Source organism: Garra rufa, chromosome 9, assembly GCF_049309525.1.
Source record: "Garra rufa chromosome 9, GarRuf1.0, whole genome shotgun sequence".
Taxonomy (NCBI): domain Eukaryota; kingdom Metazoa; phylum Chordata; class Actinopteri; order Cypriniformes; family Cyprinidae; genus Garra; species Garra rufa.
This window is the reverse complement of record NC_133369.1, coordinates 41,238,321-41,252,001: the sequence shown is the minus strand read 5'-3', so window position 1 is coordinate 41,252,001 and position 13,681 is coordinate 41,238,321. Positions and strand designations below refer to the sequence as shown.

At 35.9% G+C, this 13,681-nt stretch overlaps 1 protein-coding gene across 2 annotated transcripts in view; it reads right to left on the bottom strand.

The window, feature by feature from the left end:
• bbs9 (Bardet-Biedl syndrome 9) overlaps positions 1-13,681 on the bottom strand; it is a 192,547-nt gene that overhangs the window by 143,005 nt on the left and 35,861 nt on the right. For both annotated transcript variants that reach the window (XM_073846720.1, XM_073846721.1), the window contains exon 14: positions 7,574-7,678. In XM_073846720.1, the coding sequence (XP_073702821.1) occupies positions 7,574-7,678 (105 nt within the window). The remainder of the gene's footprint in view (positions 1-7,573; positions 7,679-13,681) is intronic.

Here is a 13,681-nt window from a genome sequence, read left to right as displayed (position 1 = left end):
AAAGCTCAAGTTATCTCTGTGTAAACATCACCAACCCTCTGACAAAAACTCACCCTAACCAGCTAACCTCATCTTCCATGTCAGCAGCAACTGCTCTGTTTACTTAAAGAGAGAAACAGCCATTACTGCCCAGAAAAGGCACTTTAAGCGGTGGCTACATCAGTCATCTAAACCACACTCCCAAAAACACGCTCTGCATTCCACATGTTCTCAAGAGCTATTCCTGCTGTTACTACACAAATACTGCTCCATCTAAGCCACATAGAGAGTCTGTGCACTTTTAGCACATTTTCACTGCTAGAAATCTTCAGGTTTAAACCATGCACTGCACTCTCATTGGTACTTAACAAAAGAAAAAATTTAAAACTATTTAATAATTCCACAGGAAGCTTACAAACAATAGTGTAATTGAATAGTACATGGCATAGAGACAATGAGGCAGATTTACTAACAGCTTGCGCCAATGGAAACCGCCTTTTGCGCAGTGAAGAATTAGCACTGAACAGGCAAGCACATGTTTATTTTTACTGAATATGCATGTGTAGGAGTTTCCCTTTATGGGAAGAGAGTGTTAAAATCAATCACACAACGTGATTTACTAACGTTTGAGCTCATCAAATCACTGGTATTTGCGCCATTATTTAATGCCCAAAAAAGCACGTTTTAAAGTAGGCGGTAATTTGTGCATGCTCTTGGTAAACTGCGCTGGTCATTATGAAAATGATCTGGCAGCGTCTGTATTCTTTATTGTGTGCATTAGTTTTGTAATACTCGAGACTCGAGGTCTTGGTCTTGTCTCAGTTTTGACCGCATTTCGGTCTTGTCTCAGACCAATTTTTGTTTCAAGACCACAACTCCAAGGAAATCACTAAATTGCCGGTATATCGTCTGATTTATTTACAACTATCATTAATGTGAATGGATACAAAACTTCCTTAAAATGCAATTAATAACTAATTAAATATCTAAATAACAAAAATAAATCATTTGATTTATACCAGTGGATCTGAAAATGTTTGACTTCAATGCTCCCTTATTCAGGGTTTCTGCAGATATGAACAAGTGAAATTTAAGACCTTTTTAATACCACCTTATATGAAATTTAAGACCTAAACCTGTAATGGAAATATACGTTATATTACATGCATACATGTAATATTTAATGTGTTTAATGCAAAAAGTAAACAAAATTTCATGGCTGTCATAAATTAAATTTATTACTATGATATACAGTGCACTTTTCATATCAGCAGATACTATTCCACACAAAATATCCCCATAAAAGTACCACTAGAAATATCTGATGTAAAAAAAAAAATGCGATCCTTGTTTGGAACTATTTTCGTTGGTGAAACAGAACAAAACAGTTGAAATATTTTGTATAATATGTAAGTAACTACTTGACTAACTACTTGTTTACTGAGCTAAAATTAATTTAACATTTGTAAATGTGAGAATTTTCAGCAAAAAGCTCACTTGGTATATTACTGAACTATATCATGTTATAAATAAACTATTTTTACCTCAGTGTGTTTCTCACAAATAGACCAGAAATACACTATCCATTATCAATTTCTGTTTACGTTGAATGTATTAAAATAGGAATCTTTCTTGCCTTTCTATGCTTCGCTAGTTGTTTTTGTCACTTCAGTTTTAATCAGGCGGTTTGTTCGGTCGGGCAAGAAAAAAAATTTTTTTAAAAGTATCTCGAAGGCTGGCGGTCAGATAGCTCGACCTATATTTATTATTATTATTGAGAACATTATATACAGAAAAGGGTAGTTTGACCTGTATTCTGCTACTGCGATTCTGTCTGAAGACGCAGTAACTTCCACAGAGAAAAAAAATCTACAGTTGTTAGCAACTGGCCTTAGCCAAGCCCTATATTCAGTTTTTTTTTTTCAAGCTAAGTATCGCTAAACTTGCACTTCCTCATAGCTAAAAAGTTAAATCCATTTTACTTCTGCGTTACAATCCGAGAGAGACTCGCGCCAATAACAGAAAGCTGATTGGCTATTGCATGTTGTTCTCATTTGTAGTTTAAATACAGCAAATTATATTTGGAATAGTGAAATAAAGAACTACAACACCACGGAAACAACAAAAAGAGAATTTAAATGAGCATTAGAGGTAGCGTTACATGGACATCGGAAAAATAAGACCTGTGTAAAATTATTTAAGACCTAGAACAGCAAATTTAAGACTTAAGGCCTTAAGTTGTGATTTTTAAATTTTAGACTTTTTTTAAGAATTTTTAAGACCCCGCGGGAACCCTGCTTATTGCCCAACACAGTATCTGAAGGCCTTCCTCCACTCACTCAAAACATTTTAGAGCTTAGCATGACTAGAAAGATATACATTCATTATAAAAATAACCAAAGACTAAGAAATGTATTGGATTTTTACCCATTTTAGTTAGGTTAATGCTTGTTTTGTGTTTTTTTTAACTAATTTTATGTAGGGATGCACCAAAATGAAAATTGTTGGCCGAAGCTGAAGCCGAACAAAATTACACACTGGGCCGAAGGCCAAAGGATTACCGAACCCGGTTTTTCCCCCATGTATTTTACCAATTTTTTTCACCATTGAATAAATTAAAGAGCCAATATTTGCTTTTTACAGTTTTGTCTTGTTTTTCAAAGAAAAAAAAATCTATTACAAAACAACAATTTAAAAATATTTATTTAACACTGAACATTTTTGACATTCTAGTAGACATTATAGCCTACCGACAAAGCACAATTTAACTTAAAATTAATAAGCTAGTAAAATAATATTCTTTGCCCATTATTAAGCCCCCCTACCCCCTTCTTGAATCATGTGCATGTGTTTTAATGTACAAATGTAATGTTTTGGCTCTTTCTCAGACAGTTTTAAATGCTTCCACACTGCCGACATGTTTGCTGCATTAGTGCACACCTCTATTTGATCGCGTCACATCATTGTTCAGTATAATTTCGGTTGTCGAACATTCAGTGCATCCCTAATTTTAAGTCATCTTAAGGCCCCCTTGGAAGTTTGTTGAGGCCCCCTGGCTGAGAACCACTGATAGTGTTATGCCAGGTCAGAAATTTTTGTGGGATTATGTCAAAAATGTCACCAAAATTAACACATATACCCACTAAATTCAAGATATTGTTGCAAAAAAGTGCTTGTATGAGATCTGGATTTTTATTTTATAATATGATACAATATAAAGAGCAAGAGAACTGTTTTCACAAATTTGATATTGCTTTTATACAAACATTTAATAAACAAATTTCTGGTTTCAAAACATTATTTTCAACATTATTTATGCATTTGTAATTGTACCAATTCAGATGCGGCTTCTGTGCCACCACTGTAGTGCAAAGATGAATTTTGTTGTTAGAGATTTCATTTATTAGCAAAAGCTCTATAGGTGTCCTATTATTCTATTTTTATTTAATGATTAAAAAAAGACATTTCTCAACCACTAAATGTGGATCCTTTGTCTTGACTCGGTCTCACCCTGCCTTGGTCTTGGTTTTCTCTTGGTCTCGACACACACTGGTCTTGGTCTCAGATTAGGTTGTCTTGACTACAACACTAGTGCGCACTGTCAGTAAATCACACGCAGAATTTTCCTCTCCCATCAGCGCTTGTATGGAATTGCACTCTAATGCTAATTTGCCCTGTTTAGTAAATCTGGCCCAATGTGACTAACATTGTAACACTTGATAAAAATCCACCTTCATATCACATGTTAGTTTACAGAAATACATTTTTAAAACTGTAAAAATTAATTGTTTTAAGGGTATTTAGTCTCATGTCACCATGAATAAAAAGCACTAAACATAGTTCTATAATTTTGTATAAAAGATGCAAATACAAATCTGCACACCGTTTTTCACAGTGCATATTGCCTACAGTACTGTACAGAAAATATACTATGAAACATGCATTAGCCAGTGTCGTTTGCTACACTGTTGTCAAATGACCACAAGACATTGCATGTTCAATTCAGTGAGTGGCATCCAGTTACTCTGGGGACTTATTCTGTGTTTATTGTCAGTGAGGGTCTGAACATGAAAGCAGTGAAAGCTGGATTAAAACTTTCAAAGCGCTACAATTAACCTTTGTGTGCATGTGTGTGTGTGAGTGTTTTTAGAGGCGTGGAAGGAGCAAGTGATTAGGACAGTAATTACAGGCTTGCATGGGCGACACACACAGACACAAATTCTTCCCATTCCGCACAAGCATCTCCAATGCAGAACTACTCCAGTGCTTAATGCAAAAGTTACAATTAAAATTTTGTAGTGATTCAAATCTGCCTCAGCTTATGCTTTAAACCAGGGCACATGCTTTTATCCAAAGCGACTTACAAAAGAGGACAATGGCAGCAATCAAAATCAACAAAAGAGCAATAACATGCAAGTGCTATGACAAGTCTCATTTAGCCTAACGAACTACACGTATCAAGTTTTTTTTTTTATATATATATATATAATAAATAAAAAGAAAATAGAATGAAAACAGAAAAAGAGAGCTAGTGTTACAGGCCTAAAAATAGATAGAATACAGAAAGAAAGAAAAAACAGAAAAGCTAGTGTAAGTTTTTTTTTTAGAATAGCGTTAGAATAGAGGGTGCTAGAGTTAGAGGGTCAAATAAAGATGGAAGAGATGTGCTTTTAGCCGATTCTTGAAGATGGCTAAGGACTCAGCTGTTCGGATTGAGCAATATTAGGCCCATCTCTTGCAGAACGCAAGCTTCTAGAGGGCACATAAGTCTGAAGTAATGAATTCAGGTAAAGGGGTGCAGAGCCAGTGGTGGTTTTGTAGGCAAACATTAATGCCTTGAATTTTATGCAAGCAGATATTAGTAGCCAGTGCAAATTGATGAAGAGAGGTGTGACTCATTAAAAATTAATCTTGCAGCTGCATTTCTTGTAAAGGTTTGATAGAACTGGCTGGAAGACCTGCCAAAAGAGCACTGCAATAGTCCAGCCTGGACAGAACAAGAGCTTGAACAATGAGTTGTGAAGCACGTTCCGAAAGAAAGGGCCTGATCTTCCTGATTTTGAATAAAGCAAATCTGCAGGACCGGGCAGTTTTAACAATGTGGTCTGAGAAAGTCAGCTGATCATTAATTACAATTCCAAGGTTTCTGGCTGTTTTTGAAGGAGTTATGGTTGATGTGCTTAACTGGATGGTGAAATTGTGATGAAACGATGGATTTGATGGAACCACAAGCAATTCTGTCTTGGCAAGGCTGAGTTGAAGATGATGGTTCTTCATCCAGTAAGAAATGTCTGTTAGACAAGTTGAGATGCGAGCAGCTATCGTCAGATCATCAGGATGGAATGAGAGGGAGAATCAGCATGGCAGTTATATGAAAAGCCATGTTTCTGAATGACAGAACCTAGTGATGCCATGTAGACAGAGAAAAGAAGTGGTCCAAGAACTGAGCCCTGAGGTACTCCAGTAGCTAGATGTTGCGACTTGGATACCGCACCTCTCCAAGAAACCTTGAAGGACCTGTCTGAAAGGTAAGACTCAAACCACTGGAGTGCGGTTCCTGAGAAGCCCTTTGCCAATAGGGTTGACAGGAGGACCCAGTGGTTAACTGTGTCAAAAGTAGCGGACAGATTCAGCAAGCTAAATATACTAATACTACTAATACTACTAGCATGTGCACCGCACAAGTACTCTAGAGCAGCGGTTCCCAAATTCCAGTCCTCGCGCCCCACCGCTCTGCACATTTTGCATATGTCTCTCTTAGTTAACACACCTGATTCAGATAACCAGCTCATTAGAAGTGAGGTCCGTGCAGGAACTGCGATCCGATTGACATGGTCCCTGCAAAGTGTTCATTGCTCCCTGCTCCCTAAGCGGGGGAAATCTGTTTACTATACTTCGAAACATTCATTCACATATTTGCACTACGTCACCGCATGTAGCGTCTTCACACACAGATGAAACTTACTAGAGAAGTGTGACATAAGTGCATCTGTAAATAAATGCATTTTAAATTTACGTCTCGCACGCTTTAATGACCTTCAAATGGAACACATTCGCTTGCTTTGAACTAATGAATAATGGCGGAATATCCTGTGATGTCCACTTCGAAGGGCAGTAACGTTGGAATAGAACAAACGTCGGAAGCGATGCGTGAAACACACAAAATGTGCAGAGCGGTGGGTCGCGAGGACTGGAATTGGGAACCGCTGCTCTAGAGACTTTAAAGTTGTTTTTTTTTATTAAGTTTATCCTGATGCTGTTATTTTCTTCATAAAAAAATGTTCTTAAAAGAAAATATCAGAATTTTTTTTTTTCAAGAATTGCAAGAATTGCTTATAAATATTTGTACAAACTTCTCAGAATTTATCTTAAGAAATTTATTTTTTAACAAGATTTTCATAAATCCAGACTCAGATCTTGAGTACCTGTTACTGCATATACAAATTCCCAGCATAGACAGTGCTCTTTGTGTGTGTGTGTGTGTGTGTGTGTGTGTGTGTGTGTGTGTGTGTGTGTGCACCTGGTATTCATCACGTTGTGGGGACCAAATGTCCCCACAAGGATAGGAATACCAGTAGATTTTGACCTTGTGGGGACATTTCTCAGGTCCTCATGAGGAAACAGGCTTATAAATCATGCACAATTATTTTTTTTTGATGAAGTAAAAGTGTGCACAATCTCCTGTGAGGGCTAGGTTTAGGTGTAGGGCCATAGAAAGTACGGTTTGTACAGTATAAAAACCATTACGCCTATGGAATGTCCCCATAAAACATGTAAACCCAACATGTGTGTGTGTGTGTGTGTGTGTGTGTGTGTGTGTGTGTGTGTGTGTGTGTGTGTGTGTGTGTGTGAGAAAGAGAGAAAGATGTGGGCAGAAAAAGTAAAATAAATTGGGTGCCATTACAACCAACAGAGTGGGGTTTCCCCGGCTCTAAATGTGTTTAATTCTAAAAAGTCATTATAATTAGCTTTATATTATGCTGAATATTATACGGAATATAATATAAAACACTGTTTTGTATATAGAACTGTATTTTATATTTTACAGCACTATGACTTTGTTGCTGAAGTTTGAACACAAGGCTGTCCCCAATAAGTTGGCTAAATATGATAGAATCTCCCTTTGGAAACTTTTAGACATTTTCTTATAGAGTTAGGGTTTGGGTTAGTCTTTAGTCATTCCAAAAGCTTCATCTAAAAACAATAGAAGTCTATGGTATGTCCTCATTTAGAAAGCTAGACAAGCATGTGCGCGTGTCTGCGTGTGTGTGCAGCCCTATGTACCTGCGATCTAATGTGTAAAACAGACTCACTATTTTCAGAAGGACAGAAAGAAAAAGAGAGCCAGAGAAAAGGGAAACTCCCGGATATTTTCAGGAAGTTTTCCAGCAGTCTCTGCCAACACAGACACCATCCAAGAGAAACGCCAGGACAAACGCGGCCTTTCTGCTGCTTTTTCTGCTTTGGCAAACATCCAGACATCTTGAAATGAGTAAAAGGGCTTAAAGAAGTGAGGAAAGAGGGTAATGTGTTCCAGAGCTTAGGGATGGAGTCAGACAAACAGAGCGTGGGAGTGTTCATGAGGAGCTCATACCTGTAGCTGAGCTGTAGGACACGGCGATATCTCCACACATATCCGCTGGAGGATAGTGGCCATTCAGAAATGCTGAGAATCTCACCACTAACTCACAGCCGCTGCCTGTCAAACAAACAACAAGAAACAAAAGGTATTATTTAGGCATATTCTACAAAATTAACATATGGATCACAAAACCAGTCATTAGAGTCAATTTTTTAAATTGAGATTTATATATCATGAATAAATACGCTTTCCTTTGGTGTATGGTTTGTTAGGATAGGACAATATTTGGCTGAGATACAACTATTTGAAAGTCTGGAATCTAAGGACGCAAAAAAATCCAAACATTGAGCAAGTTCTTAGTGCATATAACTAATCAAAAATTAAGTTCTGATATATTTACGGTAGGACATTTACAAAATATCTTCATGGAACATGATCTTTACGTAATATCCTAATGATTTTTGGCATAAAAGAAAAATCGATAATTTTGACCCATACTATGTATTTTTAAGCTATTGCTACAAATATACCAGTGCTACTTAAGACTGCTACTGGTTCTGTGGTCCAGGGTCACATGTTTCATTTTATATTAATATATTTTATAAAATACGTATATTATATTACAACAACATTAAACAGTTAACTAAATGAACTATATTGGCAGAAGAATGGATTATTCTGATCATTTTTTCACTTCTAAATCAAAACCACAAGCAAATAACTAACACAATGGCAATAATATTATTGCTCCTACTGTAAAAACATACTTTATTTTCCTTATTCATTATATTTCACAATTTTGATTTTTGATTTTTAAGGTAAATAAAAATGCATTCCACCTTACACAAGAATCAATATATTTTAAATTATACTGTTTTATAGAAGTTATGACTCTAATTTCTTATTGGAGGAGCCATATAAAACAACTATAGAATTCTACACATTTTATTAATGCATTTTAATTAAATTAATATTTTTTTTAAGTAATTAATTAATACTTGCTACATTGCAACCTGTAAATATCATACACTTAATACAAATGAACTACAACACTTGAAGGACAATCATTGTCTGTGGTACAACTACTGCAACACAGAGCCTTTCAGGGCTTAGATCTTGAATTTATTGAACCTTCATATCATCATTATTGCTCCTGCTGCACTTTTTGAAAAGTAAGAATTATGGCTACATGTTTTAAGAAATTTTTTTTTTTAATTAAATATTGTATTTTTTACTATAAAATAAAACAAGCAAGTATTTAAGATGCATAATTAACACTATTCTTTTGTATTGTAATGTAAACTTGTAAAATTACAAAACTAATATTTATGGTTGTTTTAATTCCTTAATTTCAAAATGTTTACATTAGTGGAAAGCCACAGGAAAACCTTAAAGCTTTCTTTCGTTGACAACAGCTGGTTTATAAGCTCTTCTCATTATAAGTTGAAGTGGAAGATGGTTGGCGCACGTTGCGTTTCCAAATGCACATTATAAGCGACCCAAACTCAGAGCAGATGTAGGGATGGAGTTTGTATGGACCAGCAATTTACTATGAAGGGAGCCACTCTGAGACACTGAAAACAAAGGATCATGAGCAGTTCACATGTAAATAAACACAGTTTCGCACTTCACTCTGAAACAGGCAGCGTATATTTATTTAATCAAATCACAGCCTTTGTGATCTGACAATCACACTAATCCATATCAGTTTTATTTCATTCAGCCATACCAAAAATCCAATCAAAGCAATGCATTAGAGTGATTTTACCACAGTTAACAAAGCTCCTTATGCAGAGCTTATGGCTTTATCATTTTTTCAATTGGTTTGTGTTGTATCTCTGTCTTTAGCAACATGATCTGCTTCAGGTTGAGTGTTTTGTGTGTCCACAGTGAGTTGCATTCACACAGGTGACTGACCCGCGGTAATGCTTGATTGCCGAGCACTTAGATTAAGTGTCTGGCCCCCCAGTACGCACGCACACACACACACACACACACACATTGCGTCTGACTGTCACTCACACACTCTCTCTGTCTGTGCTCCTATCAGCTCATCAGGCGACAGCACTTTCTATGTGCTATTAAAGCTCTCTTTCTGGGAGGGCAGGCTTTTAACCTTTCCATCTCACTGCCGTGGGCAAACAGTAGACCATCAGGCTCTCTTGTTCTGTTCACGACACACAAGCCCAAGCCGCCACGCTGTTGGCGTCAGTTTTAGCTGGCAGAAAGCGTGACACCCCTTTTTAAAACTGTCTAGAATCTAGGTGGTTAAATTAAGGCCATTTGTGCTGACCTCTCTTGACCTGTGCTGACAGTAGCCCACCTCTGGAATTCATGACATGCATTAGAAACAGCATGCAGAACACGCACAGCACAAAAGCACTTAGATAAGAATTCCTTTGACAAAAGCAGCTAGATGCACTGAGAGTGTCTGGAGTGAGAATTATAGGAGGCTGTTCTAAGGGTCTTTGACCTTTAGGGCACCTATAAATTCTGCCCTCTCAGCACTTACACTTACTTTTGATCTGGTAAACTGAGGTCATGCTCAAGTGTTAGGTTTATGTCTTTATGCATTATCACGACATATAAAAAGAGTGGTAGTCCTTCTGAATAGCTCTGATTAAACATAGCAGTGTAATGGCTGGATTAAGGGATCGGCAAGGCTCATGCTAACCAGTGAAAGCTTCACAAACTTGATGGAATTATTAATTGTATCTATAGCCCTATACAGATGGGACTGGTTTTCTAAATGAGGTTTGGGTTATAGTTCTTATCGACTTGTGCATCGATTCAAATTGGACTTACATCTCAGTATTTAAAGTGTTACGAGGCATATCGCATTTTCTAGATTTCTGCACTAAGCGTGCATTTGAAACTCTCACTGCACGCAATTGGACCAATAACAAAAATACACGGTGTGACGTAACCATACGCTTAGCTACCAGCGGAGCTAACCGATAGATTAAACTCTTGCCGTATCCAGTCGGCAAAACAGCAAAAATGTCCTTCTTGCAAAGGAACGATTCGAGCACGGTTTTCTGTTCCTCTTTTATATGAAAAGCCACGTCTAACTCGTTCATTGTAGCGGCCAAAGCCGTTTCAAACAACTGGTGTTCATCTGTAGCCATCTTTCAATGTTTACTAAATGATTCCGGACGTCGCAGCGCTGTCGTCATCACCTTAGCTCGCCTCTGGCCCGCCTACATCAGATACACCGATTTGATTGGTTCCCAGAACTGCTTACGTAATGCATCATTGCTCGATGCCAGAGTGTCTTGCAGAGACAATTCAAATTGTGCTCTTGCGAGACCTCTGGATTTCCAGGGTAGTAAAGATCATGTTCCATGAAAATATTTTGTAAATTTCCTACCAGAAATATATCAAAACTTAATTTTTGATTAGTAATATGCATTGCGAATAACTTTATTTGGCCAACTTTAAAGCTGATTTTCTCAATATTTTGATTTTTTTGCACCCTCAGATTCCAGATTTTCAAACAGCTGTATCTCTGCCAAATATTGTCCTGTCCTAACAAACCATACATACAAACCATCAATGGAAAGCTTATTTATTCAGCTTTTTGAAATGATGTATAAATCAAAATATTTCACAAAACTGACCCTTATGACTCGTTTTGTGGTCCAGGGTCACATATGTCTTTTAAATATAATTTACATTTATTGTTAAAAAAAAAAGTATAATCTTAACGTGATTTTATAGCAGTGTTAATTTTGTTGATGAATAATTTTCGTCATCATTTTTTAATCAGCAAAATTTTGTCACCAACAAAAACAAGACGATTATGAAATGAAAACTCGTTTTGACAAAAACTATGATGAAATAAAAATGAGATGAAAATGTTAGGGAGGGATGATTTACGAAGAAATTCATTCAGAACGAATCTGCTGCACGGTATGGAGGTTATATGCGTACATATGAACTGTTTCATAAGTCTATTGATCTATCCGGTGGGATGTAAGCTGGCATACATTTGCTGCACATCTCACAAAACGTTCAAAAATGTCAATCTTGGAGTAAGAGTAGAGCAGACACATGGAGAAATTTGACAATGCAAAAAGAGAACTCAGTTCGGTCCGGTTTTCTGAGCACCTTTCACACAGCACACAAGTTACTCTTTCGCATCTCATAAACTGAGAAATACATAAAAAATTATGTTGAAATGAGTATTCACATAAACACACTTGGTTATATCGTAGATAAACGTGAACAATTGGGAGACTATTAGACGTGTATCAGTACATTTCAGCTGTGCATTCGGTTTTAAAGGGACAACAGCCTTATTTAGTTGTTATCGTCTGTGGCATTGTTGTTAATAAAGCAACAAAAGACAGAAAATTACTCACTGCACTTGACTGAGTCACTAGTAGCCCTAATAAAGATTAATCTAAATTTATTTATATAAATAAATGTCTGCTTGAAAGAATAAAGAATGTTTTAAACAAGTTGTTATAAAGAATGCATAATTAACTTTTATAACCATTTCATTGAAAAGTTGACCATGATCTTGTTTCTTTATGAGAATTGGTGTCATTTAATTTTAATATAAAGGCATGTTGCATGTCACAGCAGTTAAATCTGTGTCTATCATGATAAAACCTTAATATGAAACCTATACGAGTTTGGTAATTTTAGAGAAATATTTAATAAATGCATTACATTGTAACTAAACCCATTCGATTTTAGCCGACTAAATCTACTGTAGATTTCGTCGACTAAAATCTTGTGATATTTAGTCGACTAAAACTAGACTAAAACTAAAAACAATTCAGATGACTAAAATATGACTAAAACTAAATGCCATTTTGGTCAAAAGACTAAATCAAAACTAAATCAGAATTTGCTGTCAAAATTAACATTGGTTTTTAGAAGTGGCTGATTACAATAAACTGAACAGATAAATCTATAGAATTTACCACAATTTAGCTCTGTTTAATTAATGTTACTATAACCCTATTACTTTTTCTTTCGAATGCCATCCATATTGAAATGTGCCGCACCCAAAAGTTTATCAGAGTATCTCAGGTTAGCCAAAAAACACATAAGGGGAAGTTTAGTCAAAGACAGGACTAAATTTTGCATTCGAAAGGGAATAAATGTCTCAGCAGACCGAAAAGCAGTGGGTAATTTGTTCTGACATTTTTACAGAGGTTGTGTGGAAAAAAAAACACAGACATATTCAGACAATATTAAAATCGCATGTCTGAAAAACTAATTTCTAGTCTAAGCTAGTCACATCTGAATATGAAGTTATACTGTCTCTACTGTTAGGAATGCTGCTTTCCAAATAGCAAATTGTTGATAACCTGCAAACACAGACGTATATAAGAGTACAACACCAAATTCATATATGTGACCCTGGACCACAAAACCAGTCATAAGGTAAAATTTTACAAAACTGAGATGTATACATCATATGAAAGTTCAATAATTAAGCTTTCTATTGATGTATGGTTTGTTTGGATAGGACAATATTTGGCCCGAGATACATCTATTTGAAAATCTGGAATCTGAGGGTGCAAAAAAAATCAAAATACTGAGAAAATCACCTTTAAAGTTGTCCAAATTAGGTTCTTAACTATGCATATTACTAATCAAAAATTACATTTTGATATACTTACAGTAGGTATTTTACAAAAAATCTTCATGGAACATGATTTTTACATAATTTCCTAATGATTTGTGGCATAAAAGAAAAATCAATAATTTTGACCCATACAAAGTATTTTTGGCTATTGCTACAAATATACCCCAGCGACTTAAGACTGGTTTTGTGGTCCAGGGTCACATATATATTACGGTAATTTTAGTACCGTTAATACTGGTTTAATACCAGTAAAATTAAACAGTTCTTGGTACCAATTTCCTAAACACAGCCCTTTAAATTAAACTTTCAACTGAAGATAAATTAGTAGAACAAAGAAATATAAGTTATAGAATAAATTGTATCAGCTTATTAAAGCTACTAAACACATTCAGTCGAGACTGATTGGTTTAATGCAAAGATCTATTTTGGAATTTGATTCTTTCCCACCTGTTTTTATGTTTATCATCATAAAGCATCGCAATTCAAGATTTTGCAGTGTGTGTCTAAATTGTGAA